The 24,786-nt window shown below is 52.2% G+C and overlaps 9 protein-coding genes across 9 annotated transcripts; 5 read left to right on the top strand and 4 right to left on the bottom strand.

Annotated features, from left to right (window-relative positions):
- Positions 1-574: 574 nt before the first annotated feature.
- On the bottom strand, positions 575-1,862 carry SCP_0501590 (hypothetical protein; the record flags this gene model as incomplete). The annotated part of the gene is made up of 3 exons (XM_027758224.1): positions 575-1,282; positions 1,339-1,604; positions 1,658-1,862. 3 exons carry the CDS (start codon positions 1,860-1,862, stop codon positions 575-577), a joined length of 1,179 nt encoding a protein of 392 aa, XP_027614025.1.
- A 2,490-nt stretch (positions 1,863-4,352) lies between these two features.
- Positions 4,353-5,266, bottom strand: SCP_0501580 (hypothetical protein; the record flags this gene model as incomplete). The annotated part of the gene is made up of 6 exons (XM_027758223.1): positions 4,353-4,698; positions 4,756-4,804; positions 4,856-4,900; positions 4,963-4,991; positions 5,055-5,212; positions 5,264-5,266. The coding sequence occupies 6 exons, from the start codon at positions 5,264-5,266 to the stop codon at positions 4,353-4,355; spliced, it is 630 nt and encodes a 209-aa protein (XP_027614024.1).
- An 827-nt stretch (positions 5,267-6,093) lies between these two features.
- On the top strand, positions 6,094-8,921 carry SCP_0501570 (hypothetical protein; the record flags this gene model as incomplete). The annotated part of the gene is made up of 6 exons (XM_027758222.1): positions 6,094-6,106; positions 6,172-6,575; positions 6,629-7,115; positions 7,180-7,710; positions 7,766-8,100; positions 8,148-8,921. 6 exons carry the CDS (start codon positions 6,094-6,096, stop codon positions 8,919-8,921), a joined length of 2,544 nt encoding a protein of 847 aa, XP_027614023.1.
- Positions 8,922-9,157: 236 nt separating this feature from the next.
- SCP_0501560 (hypothetical protein) lies at positions 9,158-9,522 on the top strand (the record flags this gene model as incomplete). The annotated part of the gene is made up of 3 exons (XM_027758221.1): positions 9,158-9,294; positions 9,355-9,387; positions 9,441-9,522. The coding sequence occupies 3 exons, from the start codon at positions 9,158-9,160 to the stop codon at positions 9,520-9,522; spliced, it is 252 nt and encodes an 83-aa protein (XP_027614022.1).
- A 1,194-nt stretch (positions 9,523-10,716) lies between these two features.
- SCP_0501550 (predicted protein) lies at positions 10,717-11,357 on the top strand (the record flags this gene model as incomplete). Its single annotated transcript, XM_027758220.1, has 2 exons — positions 10,717-11,218; positions 11,275-11,357. 2 exons carry the CDS (start codon positions 10,717-10,719, stop codon positions 11,355-11,357), a joined length of 585 nt encoding a protein of 194 aa, XP_027614021.1.
- Positions 11,358-12,109: 752 nt separating this feature from the next.
- Positions 12,110-13,830, bottom strand: SCP_0501540 (Uncharacterized protein; the record flags this gene model as incomplete). Its single annotated transcript, XM_027758219.1, has 9 exons — positions 12,110-12,248; positions 12,314-12,395; positions 12,455-12,566; positions 12,619-12,696; positions 12,751-13,071; positions 13,135-13,421; positions 13,471-13,629; positions 13,682-13,724; positions 13,777-13,830. 9 exons carry the CDS (start codon positions 13,828-13,830, stop codon positions 12,110-12,112), a joined length of 1,275 nt encoding a protein of 424 aa, XP_027614020.1.
- Positions 13,831-14,182: 352 nt separating this feature from the next.
- Positions 14,183-15,540, bottom strand: SCP_0501530 (hypothetical protein; the record flags this gene model as incomplete). The annotated part of the gene is made up of 5 exons (XM_027758218.1): positions 14,183-14,637; positions 14,701-14,989; positions 15,039-15,167; positions 15,219-15,303; positions 15,359-15,540. 5 exons carry the CDS (start codon positions 15,538-15,540, stop codon positions 14,183-14,185), a joined length of 1,140 nt encoding a protein of 379 aa, XP_027614019.1.
- Positions 15,541-17,738: 2,198 nt separating this feature from the next.
- Positions 17,739-18,497, top strand: SCP_0501520 (hypothetical protein; the record flags this gene model as incomplete). Its single annotated transcript, XM_027758217.1, has 3 exons — positions 17,739-18,146; positions 18,208-18,398; positions 18,458-18,497. 3 exons carry the CDS (start codon positions 17,739-17,741, stop codon positions 18,495-18,497), a joined length of 639 nt encoding a protein of 212 aa, XP_027614018.1.
- A 1,040-nt stretch (positions 18,498-19,537) lies between these two features.
- On the top strand, positions 19,538-23,458 carry SCP_0501510 (Carboxylic acid transporter protein; the record flags this gene model as incomplete). Its single annotated transcript, XM_027758216.1, has 18 exons — positions 19,538-19,714; positions 19,790-19,940; positions 19,986-20,098; positions 20,858-21,112; positions 21,162-21,343; positions 21,407-21,503; positions 21,563-21,607; positions 21,661-22,183; positions 22,250-22,278; positions 22,329-22,409; positions 22,466-22,476; positions 22,530-22,586; positions 22,642-22,664; positions 22,723-22,817; positions 22,888-22,965; positions 23,033-23,066; positions 23,124-23,208; positions 23,266-23,458. 18 exons carry the CDS (start codon positions 19,538-19,540, stop codon positions 23,456-23,458), a joined length of 2,229 nt encoding a protein of 742 aa, XP_027614017.1.
- Positions 23,459-24,786: the final 1,328 nt, after the last annotated feature.

The following is a 24,786-nucleotide window of genomic DNA, read 5'->3' as shown; positions in this document are numbered from 1 at the left end:
AGAGTGCAGTCGACTACACAGAGCCCAACGTTCAACATTACATAACTGACAATAAAAGTGCTGACGTTGGTTACAGCCTCAGTCGCTGTGGCGTCACTTGCTTCCGGTCGTTAAGTACAATAATCTTAAAACCCTTTGAAGGGTGAGTATCGAGCAACAGAAGCCTTTTGTTACAACTAAGGGGCGAAAAAAACAACCGCTAAAGGTATTACAAGATCAAGAAAAACAAGAACACATCGCAACGTGCGCGAACAAATATCAGACACTAGCCAAACCACAGACACTATAACAGGACAGTGAGACACACAAGGCACGGTACAAATACCACACAGATAACTATGACATCGCCACATCAGTAGGACCACCATCGGTCGCGCCAACTGTCTTTCACGCTTGAATTCCGGGCGCTCCAGCGCGACGTCCCCTCAGCCGTTCCCAGTAGCTCTCAGGCCTCAGTTGCCAAGCACGACACCGTCGCCGTGCAGCCCCACGAGAGATTAGAACGACTCCGCGGCGTGTCCTAAAGTCGATCGTCCGGACGGACGATCGCGCCACATCACCCCACCCGCCTCCTCTACACAGGTAGATGGGCGTACTCGCGCGGGATGGCTTCCCAGATTCCCGGTAGCGTCTGGGAGTGTGGCTTGGGATTGTAGGCGTACTCACGCGGGATGGCTTCCCAGATTCCCGGCAGCGTCTGGGAGTGTGGCTCGGGATTGAGCTTTCCCAGGATGGGCGGTAGTTCTAATGATTCGTCCATGTGGGGAGTGGCCACAGAAGATGACGACGCGGTCGACGGCGACGACGACGCCGAGTACGAAGAGGACGATGCTGACGACCAGGGAGAGGACGACGACGAAGACGAGACAGGGAACGAGAGAGAAGACGATGCCGAGGACCAGGACGAGGGAGAGGATGTGGGAGAGAACGAGGGCCAGGCAGTGGGTGCTAATTTGCCATTGAACGACCAATTGATTTCCTTGGTTGGCACGGGGAGCGCAGCCCAGGTAGGGTTCTCTGGGGCAGGAAGTACGGGCTGTGGACGGTAGGCAGGGGGAGGAGAGACGGCCTTGGCCTCCGGAAGTGGGCGGCTGGAGCACAAGCTGTGCGTAACGCAGCGATATATCACCTGGTCGTAGTGCGCAAGCAGGTCCTCGTCCCGAATGCCTACGTCGAAGGAGATCGCTTGAAGGAACTGACACTCCACCCGCTTGATCTCTTTCTCCGACTTGCCCGACCAGTCCGACCAGAGCTCGAGGGGACATAAGTGCTCATCCACATACTAGAAAGAGGAAGCGGTGTTAGACACAGCATGTGCGCGAAGGCATCCGAACGAACCTTGGAGGCCACAAACATAGCAGCCAAAAAAACCTGTTCACAGCTCAGATGTTGAACGACCAGACTGTTGCACCACCTCTTGACGTAGACCAGGGCCACCAAGACCGTGGCGACGTCCGTGTGCGTTGCCACGACCAGACGCGTGACAAAGTCAATGAAGGCCGGAGTCTTCAACATATCTGCTGTGGACGGGTTGACAGAACGCGCCCGTAACAAGCCAACTTTCGAGATGAAGACCGCCATGGCCACAAAATCGATGATGTAGCCTGAAAGCAAGAGAATTTTAGAAGAGACAACACTCGTCGCCAGAGTCACGCACCAATGAAGTCAAAACGGAGGGGGACAGAGAGCAACGTCACTACGTCGGGGTTGTGCAATTTGGGGTCAACTCTGCTCGCTGGATGGATGTTGGTGACCGGAGACGGTGGCGAGGACGGTTTTACAGAGGAAGATGGTTTAGAGGAGGTCTTTGTATAGCGAGAGGCCCGCCGAGCAGCCTCCTTGATAAGAGCAGGGTTCACCATGGTGGTTGGAGGAGGAGGAGAAGTTCTGAATCGCTTGGAAGATGGTGGTTGAGAGTAAGACGAGAGTCGGGCTGTGCAACGCTTTGGTTCGCGTGTTTTATACCAACGTCTTATGTCAGCACCACGGCCAAGCTGCAGCCACCAGAGTTTGGCCTGCGATATACCGGGACAAAGGGAACTACCAATTAAAGCGTGGGCGCCAATTGATCCCTGGGATTGCATTGTTGCGGTCAATCGAAGCACGGACCTTCCTTTCAGCCCATGAATTTCCCACCAATCCAATGGCAGTCCCGCAGGGTCCGTTCGGATCTAGGGTGAACCTAAATTTCAGTGCCCATCATCTTGCACACCCAAATCAGAGCACATACCGGACAAATCACGGAAGCAATTAGAACCAGAATCCAACGTTGAGGCATACTTTTCGGAGACGGATTAGCAGCTGGGAAGTTCAAGTACTCTAGTAATAAAACTCCACCGCAGGGTGAGTCGAAACAAACCATGGGGGAAACGCACCAAGTTAACAGAAACTTGTCATTGCTTTTCAGACTACAGAGTCGCCAAGAAATTCCTCGAAAACACGAAGGACTGTGGCCCCAAGGTCAATAAACATCGTCGTAAGTCCATCGTTCGCAGACCATCAAGGTATGGATAGATATCGTTTTAAGTCGTCCACGGTGCCCTAAGCCACTACCCAGGTCAATCTTCGCCACCGGAAGAGCTTGTGCCATAGCTAGTTCCCTGGTGTCCATCGACGTCGACATAGACTCCATCCTTCAAACTGAGTAGCAAGAGTCTCTTTCCCAACAACCGCATATGCGGGTATGAGCCACGCGGTCCGCACGGCGGCGGCGGCATCCCATTTTCACTTGTAAAGCAAGCAGGCGTAGTTGGTGATGGGGTAGCCAGCGCTTACTATGGGTCGCCGTCACCATCCCTGGGATCGAAGACGAGGGGTTCTCCAGGATCACATCTTTGGCATTAGGGTGATGAACGGCACCGCTCTGGAAAGATGCGAGGTACAACATGATTGTAGCATCCAGTGAGTTCCCCTATAGAACAGGGCGCCAAGGCGGGAAAGCGCTGACGAACGCATGCCAGAAACCGCGAGTGATGGTTCAGCCAATTACCCTGTGCGTATCCGAGAGGAGTACGTAGATACGTCTGGATCCAATATCCACAACGGCGACATTGGGAGTTTTGGGGAGTCCCAACCGCATTGCGGCTCCGAGAACACGGGTCAAGAGCGGCTATACGATGCACGGTATTCCGTTCTCGCCTATGAACACGTGAGTGAATAGTCTGAGTGACGTGGTGAATACGGACATCTCACCTTGAAAGTAGACCACTACAGTGTCCACCCGAGGGACATTGATACGTGGGGCAGGTCGGATTACAATCCCCACGTGCATACTTCATTCCTCTACACAATGAATGGTCTTGGACTCCTTCACGTCGCCCAGGGGGTCATTCTGGTGGTGCATATACTGCTTGCGTCCATGGCTGGTCTTATCACTACGAGAAAACGTGATACTTCATCCTCCTATGTGGATTATCTTCGGTCGAAAAATGAGAATGATAAGGCGCCGGCTTGCGAGAAGGACAGTGAAAATCTCTGCAGTGGGATTCACAAGCACAAACAGTTTATCTTGTTCAGCCATGAGGAGACGGTGAAGTAAAACAGTACAGTTACCACTACGTGGAGTGTCAAGCCTTCACGAAAGGGAACCTATGCGAAGTAAAGGACGAGCTTGAAGAACGAAGTCAGGCCTCGGCAGTCCCTGTCTTTTCTCAGTGGTCTTCTTGACCTTTCTGACGTACGAGAGAGATGCAGCCAGCTACGGTCGATATGGAAGAAGGACCGGAAAGAGTCTCATTAGTGAGTACAGTGACTATATGCGCTCAGATGGACGGCGTGTAATCTACGATCAGTGCACAACACTAGTGATATCCGGTTTCGGAAGGTGTTCAAGAACGACCATCTCACTGCCTCGATCTTGCTTCACGGTCTTTCTGGGTGTGCAACGAGAGTTGGAGGTGCCTAAAAGAGAGTAGACAATATCCAGAGGAAGGAAATATCTTGGAGTCTCAGGGTGTACTCAGCAAACCAATGAGCCATCTACGATGAACTCGCAGTACAACTTTCTACAAGACTACAAGGCGTACAACGCGGGCCGAACCACTCTACACAGTTCTTTACGAGGTAAAAACTCCCACACACGGTGTGAGACATGGACGTCCAAGATCAATCGGAGGCACCCCATCGGTCAATATCTATGATTCCCAAAAGTTCATTACTGAGCTAGGATTGTTTAGAAGACGCTGATAAGATCTAGTGACATGGTAGAGTGGCAGGTTGTAGCATTCACCATGATCTGGCACGCCGAAGTGAGACGTTAAAATTCACCTACTCGTCTCTGTGACGAGAGCTACGTACGTGCTGCTACAGCTAGGGAGATGGATATGATGTCACATACATGCGGCAACCCTTCTTCATCGATAGTGCAGATCTAAGTAGTCGTTCCACGCCACGTCCACAACACTCCTCACTTCACTCACGCGCTCCTCGCTCGTCCGCCACACACCCCATTCGCCTTCCCCAACTCCCATGCCCATTCCAAGTGGCTTGTGTTTCATTTTGCTGGGTATCCACATGCCCGCGCTCAGATGAATTTCGCTTAAGCCACAAGGAAGGAGGGTATCAAGGAGCAAGCGGACAGTAGACACATTGATGCCAGAGCCAGCGAGAATTGTCGGCATCCCAGCTCCGTCGCCAGAAGCCTTGGTCAGAAGTGTCTGCAGAACTGAAAGGCCGGAAGGCGCCGTTGGACCATGGCCACTAAGATTCGGTGAGAATATCAGCGATAACGTATGTGCGCGGCACTGTATTTGTTACCTGGTCAGAATGCGAGTGATATGGGGTATGGTGGATATGTCAAACAAGGCTGATGTTCAAGATGAGCGGTCAACAAGTGAACTGGTACAGGTGGATCGACCTTCAACAGGGTCTCTTGTCATGTCAAATGCCCTGTGGAAACACACTGAAACGCCAGAATCATGAGCGCAGTGGAACATAATTCGGTGAACAAGATAATGTACACACCTTGCATAGGAAACGCTTCGTCAACAAGTCTACGAGCACAACGAAAGCCCGCATAAGGCGTACGTCAAGTTTTCTCCCGTGAAATGTCTCACAGCGCGGTACGCTCAATATCTATCCTCCCATCTAGAGTCAGAATACCGAACACGACGCCATCCGCACCAAACTCCTTGAAAACGCGGATGTCTTCCACCATGACATCAAATTCAGCTTGTGAGTACAGAAAGTCCCCTGTTCTAGGTCGGACCATTGTCTGGATTGTTCATGAGGTTCGGAGTAAACCGATGAACGACTCGGACTGTACCATGATAGGAACATCTGGGACAGCTGCCTTAATGGCCTTGAACAGACCCAAACTAGGACTTGTCCCTCCACCAAGCCCGAGGTTACTACAAACCTCAAGGCGGTCAGCACTGCCTCGGATAGCTCTTGACACACTCTGTTAGCCTCAGAACTAGGGACGAGATGGTCACGAAGGATGAGATATGACGAACGCGACCGCTGATTCAACAGAGTCAACACAGACTTCGATCATACAGGACGCATTCCGATTTTCCGGCATACTGAATAAACTGATTTGAATTAGCAGCAGTAAGAATACGAGGCAGGCTTGGTCAATTTCAAGGTCGCATGCAGTTGAGTCACGACTCGAGGAGTAGCGATTACAGTAGATTAGATGCGGAATTCTCCGAGTCTGGGCCTTATCTTTCCCCGGGTCGGCACTGAACGTTAACGACTTCAAATTCGTGCAGAAACAGATCTTTGCAAAGTCTCTGATGCAATCGACCTCTTTGGCCTCACTATATCACGGCCAAGGTGTGGGTCTGCCGCGACTGCCAATCCGCTCCATCAATAGCTGTGCAGCTCATCGGGTTTTCAAGCGTAGCATATTGATGTTTGTAGTACGCGAGCATACTAGTATATGTACCTGGTCAATCTAATGTCAAAGGCTATTAATATGCTGTCTCAATTTTCTGACCATCTGCACGTTCTCTATACCACAACTGCGTGCTTTGCGTCTCATCCCTTCATGTTGCCGCAACAGTTGAACCACGATAGTTGCCTGATTTGGTTACAACGGGTGGAGTGGCTGAGGCTGGCGGGCGCAAACGCGTCTTGGTCGACCACCTTCCCATGCCGTTAGTAGGTAAGTTCTGCGTTGTTTCAGCGCATGGACTGCGTTCGGGGTGTTCGCTCTGACTGCATACACAGACTCTGGCGCGACCGCAATGGTCGACTTTCCCTCTTCCGACTCTCACCTTCCCGTGAGTTCCTCCGACATTCGTTACCAGCGTCCCCAGCACCTCCCTTTCCGCCGCATCTCCCTTCCATCGGCCCCAAATTTGGCGCATCGCCAATCTGTGGTCAGCACCGTTTCGTTTGAGTCATTGATTGAGGAAGGTCCGTCCATGCCTGCGGCAGCTCCGCCGGTCAGCAGGAGTCCTGTGAGGGGAGCTAGGCATCGTCCCTCTTCGATAGACATAGCACGAAGAGGTGCCCGTAAGAGTCTTCTGCGACCTGTGGACGAGCAGAGAGAGGCTAAGCGCAGGAAAGTTATAAACGAATTTTACGAGACGGAGAAGTCTTACGTTGGGGGACTGGAACTTATATATTCGGTATGTGATATAAACTCCCTCCTCGTCCTGCGCATGACAAAATCGCACCTCAGCATTTCTTGACGCCCATAATTTCATCGTTGGATACCCCGCAACCGCTGCTTGACCGTGCCGAACTCACATCTGTATTCTCCAATTTCATCGACATATGGAATCTACATCGCTCATTCTACTCGTCTCTGATGACCTTCCTCGACACATCCACATCAACGTCTCCACAAGACTTACTGCCCCCTCTGTCTCCAATTCTGCTCCCGCACTTTCCTTACCTCTCCCTCTACACACCCTTCGTCGCATCGTTTCCGGATGCACTATCCTCGTATGCGACGCTGTTGTCAACTAATCAGCCCTTCGCTCATTTTATTGCTCAACAAGAAGCCGATCCTCGCTGTGGCAGGCTGAAGCTCAGAGACTGGATGCTGACTATCGTGCAAAGGTGCCCACGGTATGTGTTACTCCTCAAGGATTTGATTGATTGCACGGATACGGAGGATCCGGAACATGCTTCGCTCATCGCAGTTCACAAGCTGGTTTCGAAGAGTGAGCATGTTCACATGCATAACGATACTGCGGTCCTTACGCACTCACGCCTTCTCGTATTCAGTCACGTCCTCTCTAAACTCCTCAATCCATACACACGCGCAGACACTTTCCCTCCTCGCCCTTCAGCGACACGCTGCCAATCTTCCCTTCCGACTGATCACGCCCGGACGTTCATTCCTCAAACGTGCGCCACTATTGCAACTCGAAGGCTCCACGCCCAAGGAGCGTGAGTTTCTTTTGTTTTCCGACTGCCTCATTTGGCTTTCCAGTGCGGACGGAGATTCTCCCTCGGACAAGTGGGAGAGTGGTCCGAGCCGCAGGCCCCAGATGGTGCGCACGCGAAGCAAGAGTGACGCTGATGTGCCGCTGGCAGCGGAGGCAATCAAGCGCAAGGAATCCTTGCTAAAGTTCATGATAAGCGGGAGTCCTAAAAAGAAGACGCGACATGCTAGCAGTGGCACAGAAGAGAAGTGGGTGTATAAGGGTCACGTAGACTTGGTGGACCTAGATGTGGTCAGCCCACCGCGAGAGTTGGGTGACGAGAGGAGGTTCGAGGTTCTGAGCCCTCAGCACTCGTTTGCTATCTATGCAGGTCCGTACGTATTGGTGATACAATCATCCAAGTAGCTGATGCGTCGCACACCAAGGGAGCGAAGAAGAGCGGGATGAATGGACTGCAGCCATCAGGAACGCCAAATCCTCCTTATTTATATCCCTCAATGTGATGAACTCGAACTCGACCTTGACATCTTCATCCTCGACAAACCATCTTCGACGTATTCTACAGGCGTTACCGTACTCTCCGGATGAGAACGCGGCAAAGCCGAAGAGGGGGAAGGTGGAGCACTTCGTACCGGCAATCTGGATACCGGACGGGAAGACGCAAAGCTGTATGCGATGTGGACGGACCTTCGGTTGGCGAAGACGTCGGCATCACTGCCGTTTGTGCGGCAGATGCGTCTGCAGCGGTTGCTCTGGCAAGGTGAGCTTCTCTCTACAGTGCAAGATCTCTGACTAATGCCTGGCTAGACGTTCTTCATTTTGGAGACGAACGACAACGAGTCGCACAAAGCCGCTCGCGCATGCGCCGCCTGCTATGACACTGTCTTCCCGTTGCTTGAACCTTCACCACGCTCTACAATGACAGCTTCCACCGGAGCGACGCACTCCCATCTTACTCTGTCCGGTTTGCAGTCGATGCCGTCCCTCGTGATGTCTGACAGCCGCTCCGCGTTGATGTCCATGAGCCTGGAAAGTCCGAAGAGGGTGCTGTCCCGCATCGACGATGAGGCAGTCATGGCAGATCAGGCGGACGGGCCTTCGGTTCCTGCAATCAGAGTGAAGCCCGCTTCGCGCCCGAGGAGCTACATCCAGATCCTGGAGGACTTCCAAGAACATGGGCACGGCGGTTCCCCTTCAAACAGCTTCAACGCATCTCGCTCGTACTCCCGACCCCCCGAGGACGAGGAGCTCGTCATCGATGAGAGGGACGAGGACCTGATGGATGACTCCCAAAGCGGTTTTGTGGGATCTTTCAGCGACGCGGGGGTCAGTGTGCCTTCCACCCCGCGCAGAGAGAACACCGCGCGACGTCACAAGCGCTTTTCGCTACCTGCCGTGGCGCTGCACACCAGTCCGGTGACAGCACGCCCGAACATGGTGGGCGAGGGCCAGGGGCGACGGTTCTCCTTGGTCTTGGGCAAGGGCGGGGGCGTTGGGCATTCGGAAAGTGGGGATGGGCTGAGAGCAGGGGTGGCTGCGGGGAAGTTGAGCGAGTTGTTGGGCCGAGGGCATCACAAGTGAAGAAAGCAACGGACCTGAAGACAGTACGATCACGATCTCCATTTCACGACTGTCAGTAATGATTTTGTTTGACACCACCAAGACTCCACGGACGAGCACTATCTCGCCGTGTGTTGGCCGCGACTGAGTTTGATCACCCTCAGCGCTGTCGCTCCCTTCTCCCACTGCTGTCTGCTCTCACCCTCTAGACACAGACCGGTTGGGATATCGCCTCTGAAGTCCAGATTTCCTGGACAATGGACCCCTTAGATCCAGTATGTTTTTCGCTTGAGCTGGACAACACTCGTCTCTTCCGTAACGCGCTCAGTATTGCCGACAACGTGGATGTTTCGCTGGGCACCCTAACGATCTTGCTTCCCTCTGTCCATGTTGGGTATGTTTCCACGCTTCTCCGAAGCCTTCGTTTACTGAAGTTATGCGTGGTGAACTTCAGGGTTGAATACTACCTGCAGGCGGTGAACGTTTCGTGAGTATGAAGTCAGGTATCATTCACAGAGCCAGTCTCATCTTTTTCTGCAGCAATGTCGATGACGTCTTCGCTCAGAGTAGTGACTTCTCCATTGGTGCTGCCATGGACATTTCCCAGTCGAACGTTCCGTGACTTCTTATGTTGGGACTTCGTCACATATGTGTTTGATTCGTCAGCATACTCATACAATATCATCGATCCCTACGTCATTTTCCTTGCTGTTACGATTCAAAATTCACGTCCAATACAGAGAATCTCGGCAACGAGAGTAGATCCCGACCTCATCTATGTTCGTTCTACCGTTGGACATCTCGGTCTCTGCACTACCATCTCTTGTATCATTATCATTATAGATTACTATAGCTCAATCCCAGTCAAGACATGAGATCCTGCTCTTCTCCGTAATTCGTTCGTGAGTCAGACAATAAGTTTGCATGTCCGTCTTCAATTCTCTCACTTCTCCCCCAGGCTCCTAGCCATAGAATTTATCCTGCAGCATATCCTGACGATCATGTTCCTTGTGACTTGTGAGCACTTAAGCTTCAGATTTGGGCTGAGTTTCAGTTGCTTAATAGCTATTCGTCTTGTGTCGGGATATAGCTTCAACTAGTAAGCTGCTGTGAGTGGTCATGCATTCATGGAGAACCTCGTCTTTGCCGTCCATGCGGGCTCACGATGTCTAACGTCACTTAACGACGCACCAGTGCCATTTGGGCACCGTCGTCTAATGTGGAACACATATTCCGCTGATCTGGAATTCTGGTGCGCGACTTCTGGCTTTATGACACGTTTTCCTGACTGCCTTTCAATGGGAAGGGCGATATTATGGTCAATCTAACTTTGACAACGTGCTAGTAGCAAAAGCTTCAACATGGGTGTCCTCGCCGTTCACTGGCTTTCTCGATAACGAGGCTGTGCTTCCAACACGCACCAACACACATGATCTAGTGCGTTTTGGGGCCCTCTGTACATGTGCGGTGCACGCTCGATGCGCGAATAGGATTGCAATGTGGCAATTGTAAGGATTCCTACGCCTGACCTCATGCCTTACCGACGCGGTCATCTTCCTGCTGGCTGGTCTCTCTTGGTCATGTCTGTATATGTGTTGTCTTCAATCGGTCCGCCGAGCTGGAGTTGTCTGTCCTGTGGATGTCTCACTATGCTGTTCAGTCTAGAACGCATTTGCAACATGTTCGCCGCGAGGACAGCGCTCACATCTACGACTCAAATACCGAGCTCAATCAAGTCGTTTCGCAAACTGTGTCTCACCTTCGTCTTTCTCCACTTCCAATCTGGTATTGGTCCCTTTGCTTGTTGAGTCTCAGAATGCCTCCTCAGCTCAAATTCAACTCCTACGGCGTTCCCTACCTCGTCGAATTCTCAGATGTCGCCTTCCGCGCCGGCTCGCGCTCTGACCTGCGGTCGGCTTCTCCTTCGCTCCACCCCTATCCGTCGTCCACGACGTTGACAGCAGCGTCCACCGAAACGCTTGCGAACCCGGAGGGGGACGGCCTGTACATTCAGTTCGCGTCCCATAAGCCTCACCAGCCGCACAAGCTGTCCGACGGTCGTCTCCTTCGGCTGAAACATAGAATAGCTAAGGCGGTCGTCGCGGCGGGCATGGACTCCTCTCCTGCCGCAGACGTCTACAAATCGATAGACCAAATTCCGTCTGGACGGCTCTCCCGCAGCACCATCCAGTCACTCGACGTTGCGTACGGAGATCACTCCGGCGCGCTCTTCCGGGGGACTTACGGGCAGGTGATGTCCGCACTCACTGCTGTGGGGCTAACGACAACACCGTGCACAGAGACGGGCGTCAAATCAGGTTGAGTCCACTATTCCAAAGCTATAAGTGTGCACACGTTGACCCAGCGTGTTTAGCTACCCGTCTAGGCGCTCTGTTTGTCGCTAAGCCCACTGAGCAGGGTATAGTGGAGCTCAGGAAGCTGACTTTGTGGGCTTAATGGCCCGCGTGACTGTGAGTACTGTGGGATGTTGCATGTTATCCCAGAGCTAAGATATTACACGTCCAGACGTGATTGAGTGCCGACCTAAGCCTATTTATCACTATATTGCACACCCCGAACTTTCGACATATGTATTACAGCATTGCTCCGTGGTGCTGTTCCCTCGTGGTCTCCTGCAGGTGCGCTGCGCGCAAACCACGCATGGTAATTCCAGGATGAGTCATGCCAGATAGGTCTTGAGGCAGTATTGAATGGTGGAGGCGAGCGACCCGAACTCCAGTGAGTCCACGGTAGCCCAATACCAACAGGGAAACACTGATTGAGCTGGCGGACGCTGCACAGAACCGGAGGGTCGTTGTATTTATCAATTTGTACGCGCATTGCGACGCTCGCAGTGAGAGGCCTGGAGCGAGGCCGTATGGCGCCGACGACAGACCGCGAGATTCGGTGTGGTGTGGGAGGAGGTGGGTTTGAAGAACAAGGATGGCGCAGGAGTTGCTGTTGGACGAGCACTCACGCGTGACTCTGCTGCATGGGGTTTGGCTCGGAGGTCGTCGGTGGATCCCAGACGCAGTGTCAACAAGTGCACCATAAATAAACACACATCGAGCGTCATGCGCGGTCTGCGGCAAGAAGTAGGAAGTTCACGATATTGAACCACTTTGTCGGCACCTTGTAACAATTTAGCACAAACCCAATAAAATGCGTAGCAAAGATATTGTATGAATACAAAAAGTGGGTCCACTGTTCTACATGAGCTTGCCATTCGCGTATGCAAGACTTGAGGGGACACTGCCAGCATGTCTCTTAAGCGATCTGCTTGCGGCAAAGAGCATGCTGTCGATCAGCGCGGCAACGGTCAGTACACCACCTACGATGGCGCATGTCCTGAGAGCAAAACACCCGTAAGCATAATAGTCCGAAGTAAGGATGCGAGAACGAAATCAGCATACGATGTGAGGAAGTGTGCAAAGGATTGCCGTGTCTCGGTGTGCACAATCAGGATGGGGGACACATCGTAATTGAAGAATGCGCCTTTCGACGACCATCAGTCCGGTCCGGTAACGGAAGCAACTTTAATGAAGCACACTTACCGGGAACTCCGGGAGTCGAATGTGAAACATGGACGCCGTCATTGTTTTCTTCTCGTCGTCCCTTAGAAAGGTCCCGTTCAAATTGAGTGGAACTGTACTGGTTCGTGTTTAACTGCCGAGAAGCTCTGCGTAAGCGCAAGTAAAGGCGACACTTGATCACTCACAGATTTCCCATCCAGCGTGTAGAATTTTGTCGACACCACCTTCAAGAAGTACTGGAATGCGTATGCCTGCTTCGACGTCTACACAGAAATAATTCTCAGCGCACGTGAAACCACAAAAGGCAGTGCACATACCCTTGCAATGGCTCCGTCCAGTGGATTCTCGGTGATGCCCATCCGGCGCCTCATCTCCCGGCCGGGCTTCGCCTTGAACACATCGCTTTCCTCATCACCCTCGAACGCGAGCTTGTGGATCGTGTGACTGAAGTCGTGCCGGTTCCCATCATCGCGGAGGTACGGCACGAGGTCGTAGATGTCGTTGTTCGACGCGCGGAACGAGCGCCCCGGCGAGAGGTGGATGTTCCCGACGACCTTATTCACGCGGACGCGCCCGGAGATGTTGCAACCCTCGCTCGCCTGCTCTTTCAGCTTGTCCGACCAGCCTTCGTTTACACACTTAATACCATGCGTAGTAAATAACGTGCACAAGTATCCGAGCCGTAAGAAGACACCACGCACCTGCTCAATTGAGTCCGGACGGTTGAAGCTCCATCCTCGGTCGGTGTACGCCTTGCGCACATCATCACACGAGTTACAGCATCCGTTTTCGGGCGGTGTACCGCCGTAACACGAGCCGCAGTAGTCTGCGCCGCGCTGCTCGTTCATCTTATCGATGTCGTTGCGGAGCTCGCTGCTCTGGGCGTTCGGCACGGGTACGCCCGCGGATGTCAGTCGCGTCTTGAGAATATTGTGCGAGATGTCAGTCTGCAGATCACCGCTGACATCCATTACGTCAAGGCTGAGCACTGCGGGGCATCAACGTATACGCGCGGGACATCGTCCGTGTGGACTCACGGTAACATGGTACCCTCGGAAAGCTGACATTCATATTTACTGTTAATCGCTCGCCCCTACTTCGATCCACTACGATGGATGTATCGACAATCACCCTGCGGTAGTCAAAGAACTCGATCATTGTAAAGGATAGGATGATCGCAGCTGATACAAGGGTCACTGTTGCTTCGGGTGAGAACTGCACTAGCACAAAATATCAACCCATACTCACAGAGTGCGCCCGTGCGTGTCTTGACCTTCACATCCTCCGTGGTCTGCAGGCATTGTCAAGTTTCCGTGAACCACTAGAAGTGATGGCAGACTGACCTTGCCAAAGGCATCGATGCCCTTTAGCGAGCTGAAAAGGCCCTTGGCTGGCATGTTGCCTGCACGTCGTTCCTTTCCGTGGGCTCAACTCAACTAGCTCGGTGAAGTGTAGGACCGGTAGTGAGAGAGACGTTGTGAGACTTGGAGATGCCCCAGACGCTCGAAACGAGTACAGTGACGTGTCGCACGTGACACCTACCTTTGTGGCGCTTCTAGTCAGCTAATCCTATTCATTTTCTCATTATTGCAAGGAGTAGTCTTTAGAGCATCAATATTGGCACAAAGGCTACAGATGACATTAATCATGGAAGTGGGACATTGATAGCGATGAACAGGCACGAAGACAAAAATTAGATCGCGGACTTCTTACGGTGGTAAAACATGTACAGATCCAAGTCTACGATACCTATCTGTCCCACTCCGACTCAGAATGCTGCCTTCGACGCTCGTTCTCCGCACCAATCTGTCGTTCCGCCTCATCCAGTCTTTCCTGGTCGTTAGAAGATCCAACCTCGACCTTCCACGCGTCCGGGTTCTTGAACTTCATGCCTAGCTCCCTCTTTACTTGCGCAATATATCCCACCTGGCTGAGACTTCGCGCGATAGCGTCCTTGCGTCTCTGCTCTGGCGTCATGTTCGCGAGCACATGCGCTGGAGGTCCACGGCGCCGCCGCTCCATCGCTCTCTTCGTCACTACGCCCCGCCGCTCGCGCTCAAGCTCGCGGGTCTTGTTCCGTATTTTCTCGCGTCGTGCCTCCTTGATACGTTCCAGCATTTCTGGTGGGTATGGTGTGGCGGCACGAGCATCGTCACGCTCAAAAGCGTCATGCAAGGTGCTTAAGTGTTTATTCAGATACAATTCTGCAAATGCGCGAGTGGAGTGTGAGTTGGGACAGAACATCAGATCACTAGCGCAGAGCGCACCCCATTCCTGAGGCTTCTGATAGTATACTGGCTTGAACCTCACGCCTTCTTTTGTGGCTTTGGTTAAAAGGTCCTGCTCGAATCTGACCTCGTTCTGTATATCGTTCTGCCAATCCAGCAACTCGGAAATCTTCTGAGAACGTTTTTCGCGAGCTCTCCGCCGACTGTTGATCATACCGCTGATATGAATAGGTTGGGGGTGCAGTCGTGGTAGTGGCGGGTTATAAAATGTTGGCCGAAGGTACGAACCCGTCATGATGGGTCGGTTCTTCATCTTATTCCTCCACGCCTGATGAAAAAGTGAACAGATGCAGAAGAATCGTATATGTAACACTCACGACTTCTTGGCGGACGATCCTGACCCAATTTTCCTTTTCATTCCTGACAGCTAATATTCGGCCGTACCTCTGAAGCACCGCCTGGAGCCGCACATCCCCATGCTTTGCTTTCGCGAAAGTTTCGGCCCACTTCAAAAACATTATATCTCTCGTTAACACAGAGAGTATACGATAACGCACCTTGTGTCCTTGTGCCAGGGCATCCCTCACATGCGCAGCCTTTCTCAAGCTCTTGTTCTTGCGGAAAGCCGCTCTAATCTCGCATCTGACTTCATGTCGCTTGAGTGAACGACATCGATATAGACAGTTGGTATTCGCACCGTATATCCTCTGTGGGAGAATCTCTCAGTAAACTCCTGTAGAGCGACCACAACGTTGGAATGCGATGGGCTTTGAGTTCAACGACAGACACACGTAGTCGCGTGAGTCGTAGTGTGCCTACAAGGGAGGCGACGTGAGCACGAAGGCGAAGTGATTGTGATGTGGGGAGTGGTAGAGCCATGAGGATGTCTTGATGCCAGTGTTTTTTTACTAATGTCCAGGTGTGGCAGCGAAGTAAACTCCTTTTCAGTATTTATACAGGGCCTAGATGTCTTCTTGAAGTGCCCAAGAAGAGACAGAGGACATGTACAGAGAGTTATCGAGGAAGTGCAAGGACTCGCTCGGAGTGTATATATTCGGACCGGCAGTCGGTCCGCGACCATAGGGGTAACGCCGTCACGCGTGTCAATCGCGTGAGCGTGACGTCTCGTGTCTCCTAGTCGACTGCGAACTTGGTGGTGGTGCCAGACTCGAAGGAGGATGCATACCGCTGCAAGCCTACCAGAAATGATCGGTGTGTATAAGATCAAGCTGTGCCGATCTTTTTGCACTGCTGACATTTTCTGGTAAGGACTCAGATCCCGTTCTGTCTACGCAGTGAACAGCGATTGGTGAGCAAACTCCCAAATTCACATATGGGTATGACGTAGCCGGACTTCCTCGATGGCAGGGTCACTGATGCTAGTGTAACAGACCTCGGATAGGACCCACCACATTCCTATCGCGACATTTGTCGTCGGACAAGATATTAGCATGACAAGACTTCGAATCTTCAAGTTTGGACGTTGGAGATAACCACTAAGAGACTTGTACGTCTAGTGCAGTATGATGTGGTGCCACTTCTTCCAGAGGCTCAGAGGCTGTGATATCCAGAATCCCCCTCAAGCAGTGCCGCCCGACGGAATTCCTCGGCGAGTGGTGTTTCTATCACGAGAAAGATGAATGAGACAGCTTGGTACAGCTTGAGGTGTGTTTCAAGGAAACATTCCAGAGACTATGAGTATAATTCCGGCCCTTATACCCGTCTTAGGCCTCAACATCCAAGTTTTTGCAGGCTTGTCGAGAAGTCGGTTGCGTTGCGGAAGTTGCCGGTTCAGGTTTCCCCAACGCAACGTGAACATATTGACCTTCTTACAACAAAACGGTCTCTCTGCTTTTAACCCAGACAATGGCGAAGAGGATACGGCGTTTCCATAAGCATAAGGCTCGGAAAATATAGGAGCCGAGTTTGCGTGCACCCCCCGTTTGCAGCTGCGCAAAAGCTTTTACGAAAAGGCATTGTTCTTCCATCGAGACGCGTTCTAATCCACTCTCAACAATTTGCCATTTCAGGATAGATGAATGTATATTTCCAGAAGGGATTCGAGCGTTTTGATGGGCGCTCGGAAGGTGAGTGCCGTTCATTCGAATTCTGAATGATGCACCCTCTCTGGGTCTGCTTATTGGATGAATCTGGTGGCGATGACAGCGGTTGCCTCCACACAAGTGAACATAAGACCATACAGAATGAGAGGAGACCAAGTTTGTAGCGATGATTCTATCATCGTGCTCCTCAGATTTTTCCAGCGACCGCAATTTAATCCGTCTGTGTTCTGTGTAGATTCTTCCTTCTGAGAACACCAATGTGGACAAAAATGCAGGGATGTGATACGCACATCATATCGCGCGTCGGACTGTAGCTTGAAGCTGTGCGCTGCGTGTTCGGTTGGCATAATCCTGTGCATTGCCACACTGTTCACTTCTTTCTCATGCCAGTTTTGAGTCTTGCAATGTGTGTGCCTGCTGACCACATACCAGTGGTATTACATTCGGGGACGGGGTGCGCAAGTGAAAGAACAGGACATGCCCAAAAACTCGCAGCTGGGGCGGTTCCTGTCCTTTTGCCGGACATGGACTTGGAGAATGACATTCTCAGGAGACATGCAAGCTCTTTGCGTAGGTGAGTGCTCCCTCGAGAATCACAACGCAGTGGGTGATCAAGGGCCACCATGCATGTTCGGTAGGGACTTTTTTCTCGAGTGGCGCTCAACGAGGAGCTTTCTGGCAAAAATGCTCCAACGGTGGGCTGAGTATGAAGTTTTTGCGGTGTTGTCTGACAGGATCACGGCTGTCTCCCGCTTACTTGATGAAGGAGAGAAGCACGAGGAGAATCTTCTGTGGCATGATGGATGGCTCATGGCAGTTGCTTTGGACGTATTCAGCAACTGGTCAGAAGAAGCAAGCACAAAGCAATGATGCAATAATAGGACAACATCATGACTCGGAGACCCGGTGCATGGGTTCTGAAATCGCTATAAAGTAAGCCCTTCTTGGTCTCCAAGCCTTAGTGCTCCTTCGCCTTCTTCCCTGTGCTAGTCCAATCTCTACATCCTTGCCAGAATGTCATCTACCACCTCGTCTTCCCCCAATACTGGCTTCAAGATGGATCCTCTGGCTGCTCATCCCGCTCCACGTGAATACAGCATCTATATGGCACTCTGTGGGCCTTCAGATACTAGAGGTGACTATGACTTGTACATCATGCACACAGACAAGCAGACTCGGACTCGGAAGACCATGCAGACACATTATTTTAAAACCCGTCCAGTTCGAGATGACTCTCCCGAGGTACTGAAGGACTTCATCGACCCATTCAGGTGGATACATCGACCAGATTTACTGTGTTTGGTGAAGCTAGGAGATACAGACATGGAGTGGGGAATCCTGGGACAACTTCTTAAAGCCCAGTTCTTAAACCGAGACAAGCTGGTTCAGGACAAACGGAGCTGGGTGTACGACTCAATTTACGTAGGTTTCTCGCTCTTCGCATATCGTTCTTGTCAGCTCACTACTGCTCTGCAACTCGCAGATGCTGTGGTCGGAGGAGTTCCAAATCGCCAAGCCTCTCAACGAGCCCTCTGACCTATATACTTTTGCTAAGGCGAAGGCGCACGATTTCGCCGCCTTGTCAACCGAGGAGCGTCTCAAAAGGCCCGTTCCGACGTACCTTACATCTAAGGAGGAGATAGAAGGTTGGGATTTTGTTCCAAGTGTCGTGGAGTAAGTGGAACTTGAACACGCGCTCTCCTTTGGTCATGGTTTGATGCTGTGGACTAAAGGGACCAATACACGAATCCACAGACGAGCGCGAAAGCCTGATGGATAAACGATCGCTGGAAGATGCGGTGCCATGAATGAATCCAGGAACGACTGCTAATATGTGTTGTCGATTATGTTTGATTAAGGTGTACATCTCTAGAACAGAAATGATTGCCATTTATTGAATTTGCGTGGGAGGTCGCGCACATGCCTCTGCGGGTACACTACTGAAACGGGAGTGCAGCCTGAGACGACGCTTCGTCGGACGGGAAGCTTCGTTGACGTACTGCGGTGCAATTGCATCACGATAAAGGCGCAACACCGTGCACCACGCGGCGTGTAATTGTTCTCAACTGGTCTCCCGAATCGCGACACTCAGGCTGGTAGTATACAACCGCTACCAAAATACCACAAACGGTGTAATGCTAATTTCTCTTCAGGTCCTATTAAAATAGGTGGTGCGTGCTAGCAGTTTCAAATGTTTGCGGTTTCACGAATAACAAACCAAAATGAGGTTCGTGACTGTGGGACGCGCCCTGCGTGACTAGTGGCGACGTGACGTTTCGTGTAGCAACTGCGGTCACTATTTCTCTCGACGGACCTCTCATCAAAGAGCGTATATCTCGACAGCTCTACTCTGCCTACAGTAAATCACAGTCTCTTGCAGCAAACCCATTGTCGTGTGGGAGAAGGCCCTCGATCCTATCGCAGAGGGTTCGGAAGACCATGGTGTAGCACCATGTCGTCGCAGTCGCGCTGTCTTTTTAACAGAAGGAAATCGAGTGTTCTTCCCATCTCCGACAGCTGTTCATGTTTGAAAGATTGGTCATTTGGCCGAATACTGCCTGAAACGTGCCCCTGGATTCTTTTGCAGTCTGTCGATTGAATAACGACTCTCGTGGGAGTATATTGTATACTGACCCAAGGGACCTTACAAAAGAATACTAGGAGGTGAGTCCGATGACTCGAGTATAGTATCACTAGGTTGCTAAATGGCGTCGATCAGCCCAAGCCTAGGGGAGTTCACCGACCTTTCAAGAGTGGTATTGGAGGTGAATGACAGGTCCCAAGCCCGAGTCCGCCGCCCCTGGCTCCGACCTATGACTGCCCAGACCCTCCCTATGTCTACCAGTTCCTCAAAGAGCTTTCCCCTAGTTCGCCGCCAAGCTCATCGAAAGCTGGCCGACCCGGCGGCACGAGCGTCCGATCCGGAGCCGCCTCGACTCTCTTTGCGGGTCGCGGGGGCGGGGCTACCTACCGATCGTGCACCCGGCCAGGTATGTAGTGCTCACGGAACCTGGCACACGTCCTATATCCAGACGCTGATCCCGCACTAACCCGTTCGGTACCAGATCAGAGTGAGACCGCTAGACGTGGCGAGACGCGTGCAGGTGTGGCTATGCGCTACGGACAAGCCCACACCGGACAGTGCCCAGTTGTGTGCATTCGATATGCGATGGTCAGGCCGCCGCAATCAGAGTGGGTGGGGCGGGGCGCGAAACGGTACGCCCTCTTACATTCTGCATTACAATCTAAAACATCATTTAGGCACTCCGAGAATTCTCGCCCCAGTCTTCTACGTCATAATTATTGCTATCAATAACGTTGATAATCTGCTCTTGGACCACATGCCACACCTTCGCTGCCCCTTTTTATATGGGGTATATTTAACTATGTGTACCCAGTGTGCGGACACAGCCAACTTTCATTGTGCTCATGTGGTGGCCAAGAGCTTTTCATGGGAAATGGAATTAAAAATATTGATATTTTCTGGCTGGTGCCTGTGCAGTAACGAGCGCAGGTGCCTGCCAATTCAGTGTGATCTGCGCAAGCTCGCGCTTCGGATACCATGAGCCATTGGATTGTTCTGCAGCTTAATCTTCTATGTGCGCACAACCTCAAGGTTTTGATACATACCGGTTTCACGCGCTCCGAGTACTTGTGCGAGGTCTCCGCAAGACGAGGAGACGGTGCAGCACTCCGCGATCGGGATCTTGCCCCAGTACACGTGCTCTCAACATCCTAAGAAAATTTCGACCTGGACGCATAACAGATATATCCCGCAGACACGACTGATGGAACAACAATATGGCGCATGCATCAGCTAGAGGTGTGCATAAGTTATGGCCCGGTTGCTCAGGGAATGCAATCGGACTCGGAGGACATGTCGTATGGGGCGGGGCGGATACGGGGTACGGGTACTTACCGTTGAACGTCTAGATCTGCTAGATCCCGCGAGATCGAATGCAATTTTTGCCAATGTTTTGATCAGCAGACGGTCCCGGAACTTGCGGATGTCCTCTGTAGTCGTTGTCTGGAAGGTATATATCGTCCAGAGTAGGAGCTGATGCGGCGGTTTGCGGAGGATAAGGACGAGGTCGGGCAGAGAGGGTGCTGCAGTTGATCTGAGGGGAAAGCAGGAGAAGTTATCAACGTACGGTAGACTCTTGATCAGTGCAGCTGGCAGCCTGTACTACTGCTACTCGACCATCCAGCCAGGGCTCGAGAATATTCGTGGCCGAGAGGTGAGCTCTGGCGCGTCGATCCACACGCGCTTTACCGGCGCTCAGCGCTCCATCTTGAAGCGGGGGGTGGAACGTTTACGCCTGGTGGAGAGAGATTCGAAAGGAAAGGTGTTTCCGCTCAGGCACGCTATCAGTAAAGCCCGGATCGTGGTACCGGACAGGGAAAGATGGCTACAGAGTCATACGGGCACATATATAGCGCGCACTCCAGCGTTTGCTGTCTCTACCCTTCTTCTCCCCCGTCATGGACAAGCTGTGGGCATTCCTGCGCAGCCGCGCCGTTGGTCTCGTCCCGCGTCGTGAGAGGTCCGTCGACCGCGGCACGCTCATCGCCGCTCTCCGAAGCCTCACGTGGATGCAATGGGCCCAATTCGTAGTTGGGTGCGCCAATTTGATTACCCCACCCCCGCGTCGTCCCCGCAGACTCTGATTCCCACCCCGCAGATGGCTCGCATGGACCTGCGATGCGTTCGACTTCTTCAGTGTATCCCTCAGCGTGAGCAATCTCGCGAAACAGTTTGACAGGACTCCTCATCGCATTGTAAGTCTGGTGGCTGAGATCGCGCGCGTGCCGGAAGCTAATCGTGTTTCGATCTTTAGACGACGTCCATTACGCTCACCCTGCTATTCCGTTCTGTGGGCGCTGTGAGTGTACTCAAGCAGTTCTTGCAGTCATAAGCTAACGCAGAGTACTGCAGGTCATCTTTGGTATCCTGTCTGACCGTTTCGGACGCAAATGGCCCCTGGTCGTGAACCTGCTCATCGCGGCAGCCTTCGAGCTCGGCTCGGGCTTCGTCCAGACCTTCCGCCAATTCCTCGCAGTGCGCTCCCTCTTTGGTGTCGCTATGGGCGGCATCTGGGGGCTTTCCGTCTCCACCGCACTCGAAAATCTGCCAGTGGAGGTGCGTGGGCTCGCAAGCGGCTTCCTCCAGGAGGGGTATGCGGTTGGCTACCTTCTTGCGGCTGTCGTGAACCTCAAGCTCGTTCCCGAGGTGAACGCGGGTTGGCGTAGCTTGTTCTGGACGGGCGCGGGCATATCGGTGTTTACTGCATTTCTTCGCATGCTTCTCCCCGAGAGCGAGTACTTCTTGCGCGCCAAGGCCGACGAGCTCGCCCAAGGACACACCACAAAGAACAAGACAAAGGTCTTCATCAAGTCCACGGGACAGATGCTCAAGCGCCACTGGGTGTTGTGTTGTTATGCCATTATAATGATGACCGGTGAGTCCCTCTTGTTTCGATCTGTGTGCTAAAGTATTGAATACTGATGCGATCGCTTGTCTGCAGGATTCAACTTCCTCTCTCATGGTTCTCAAGTATGGTGCAACTCTAACTCTGACGGCGTTTGTGCTGATGTTTTCACCAGGATTTATACCCCACGTACCTCACGACTGTAAAACACTTCAGCCAGCACGATGCTACTATAGCTACCATTATCGGAAACTGCGTGAGTGTCGAACGTAAAAATGCAATGTTCGTGTTATCTGACTGGCCATCTAATAGGGCGCTGTTGCGTAAGGGTGTCTTTCCCCTCGTCCATGTCAGCCTAATCTGAATTTCTTACCAGCGGAGGTGTAATCGCCGGTTGGATGAGTCAATACATCGGCCGTAGGCTGACCATCATGTCAGTAGCCACGCACTCACCTCTTCCATCTCGCTCCTCACCTCTTTCACTCCAGCTTCTTCACGGTGCTCATTGGAGGTACAACCATTCCTTGCGCACGATCGAGTGACAGGCTCTGACTGAATCTGACCTGTAGCATTCATCCCGCTCTGGATCCTCCCAAAAACATTCGGGGCGCTCTCCGCCGGCGCGTTCTTTCTCCAAGTCGGCGTGCAGGGCGCATGGGGCGTGGTCAGTACCTTCATCCTCCGTCTCAGTGTGCACACTTTGAAGGAGGCGCTGACGTCGTGCATCCCTCCAGGTCCCCATCCAGCTGTCAGAGTTGTCGCCACCAGCCTTCCGCGCAACTTTCCCGGGCGTGGCGTACCAGATCGGCAATGTGAGTGGACCCTTCATCCCCCAAGCTTTCAGAGCATATCTCACCGAGATCTGACAATGTGAATCAGATGGTTTCCTCCGCCTCAGCGCAGATTGAGTCCAGTGAGTACCGTGTTCCAGAACGGATTATAGACGCATACTGACGAACGAACGTCACAGCGAACTCGAATATCGCGACCGTGCAGGGCATCCTCGTCGGCACCGTCGCGGCTTTCGTCGTCTTCTGGACGATCATCGGGCCCGAGTGCGTATTTTTTCTACATTTTCGAAGACGGACCGTCTGATACTGACAGGCCCGCAGGAACCACGGCTCGCACTTTGAGAAGTACAAGGCGGCGTTCGAGGAGGGTGCCGGGGAGGACAAGGAGATGGAGGTGGGCACGGAGGTGCCCCCAGCGGGCGGAGACAGCGGCTCCATCACCGAGTACCGCTCGCGCCCCACGAGCGTGCAGATCGACGACGAGAAGAAGGAAGGCAGTGTGGATGTCGTATAGCGCCGCGACTGATGTGCGGCGGTTTATGAACCTCCCCTGTAGATACCGGGAGTGCACGGCGATGGTTTTCAGCATGTATTGATAGCAATGAATGTCCTGATGGGTTTCTTTCCGCTGTTGTGCCTTTGTTGTGTCGCTGTAATATGGCACACATGGTAGTTGAGCCTGAGTGTCGCTCGCGTTTGGACCAAATTCACGCTGTCACTTCTAACTAACTCGAATATCTTGTGATCGCACAAATGCTGCACGTCGCGCTATCACACTGCAACAGTTTCCGTTCTACGTGGAGCCTGAGGCCTGAGGCCTGAATTTCCAGATGGGCCACAAATCCAATTCTTCAACTTGCATCGATTCTCAATTCTGTTCTCAACAAATGGACCAATTTGGCCCGGTGCGCTCACGATGCGTGAGTCGCTCAAATCCTGCAATTGACCCGGGTCACATATCCCTGGACGGTTTCAGGTGTTTACGATGCTGATGTCTCCTTCTGTCCATTTCATAGGTACGCGCGTACGCTATCAGTATTCCCTTGCTGGAGGTTCTTTGCCTACCGATTGCTATCACGGTGACCTTCATACGGTTTTCCGATAGCAAATATCCCTAAGTCAATGGCGATGGGGACCCTCAGGTATGCACTAATGTCTCCTATGATTGTAACACTGGTGTTTTCTATTGCAGACTAATGCACAAGGACGGTGAGTCACATTCCAAAGATAGGGCAGCGTATGTGCCCTACACGCAGTAATAACTTGTAACGTGTCCTGAAAATCTGTTAGGGCTTTCCTCCGTTAACGAAACTAAAGTTGTTTGCAAGACCTTCAGAAATGCCAATGAATTCAAGATGACCTTATCAAAATATTCTTTCCATCTACAGCATTAAAGGCGAAGCCAGAATATGATTCAAGTGCCATCGGTGCTTCAATACCTTCCCTCAGCAGTATGCATGGTAGATGCGCACAGTCTTGGAGGTGTGCAGGATCTCTTCGACGACAGGAGTGTCAAAAGCCCAAGATCCGGAGATCCTCAAAATTTTCTGTGAATGTAGCAATATTGCTTCGCTGTCAGGTAGTTGATCATGATATTTTATCTAACTGCATCTCCCATCGACCCAACGTATTATTCCCTTACCCTGTTTGCCTTATGAAAGAGCCTCACGTTGCAGACTACTTCGCCGCATCAATGACACTAGGGCCCTACGTCAGCCTGCTTCTCATGGTCAACTGAAAACAGCGGATTATCTCGTCACAGATCTCAGCCTTTCCTCAAAATCACATCCCATCTGGTCTATCAATCTTCCCTCTCTCCAACCTGTTGTTTGCTATAGATAC

This window comes from Sparassis crispa, assembly GCF_003851025.1.
Source record: "Sparassis crispa DNA, contig_000004F, whole genome shotgun sequence".
Classification (NCBI taxonomy): Eukaryota; Fungi; Basidiomycota; class Agaricomycetes; order Polyporales; family Sparassidaceae; genus Sparassis; species Sparassis crispa.
This window is presented reverse-complemented; position numbering and strand designations above follow the sequence as displayed.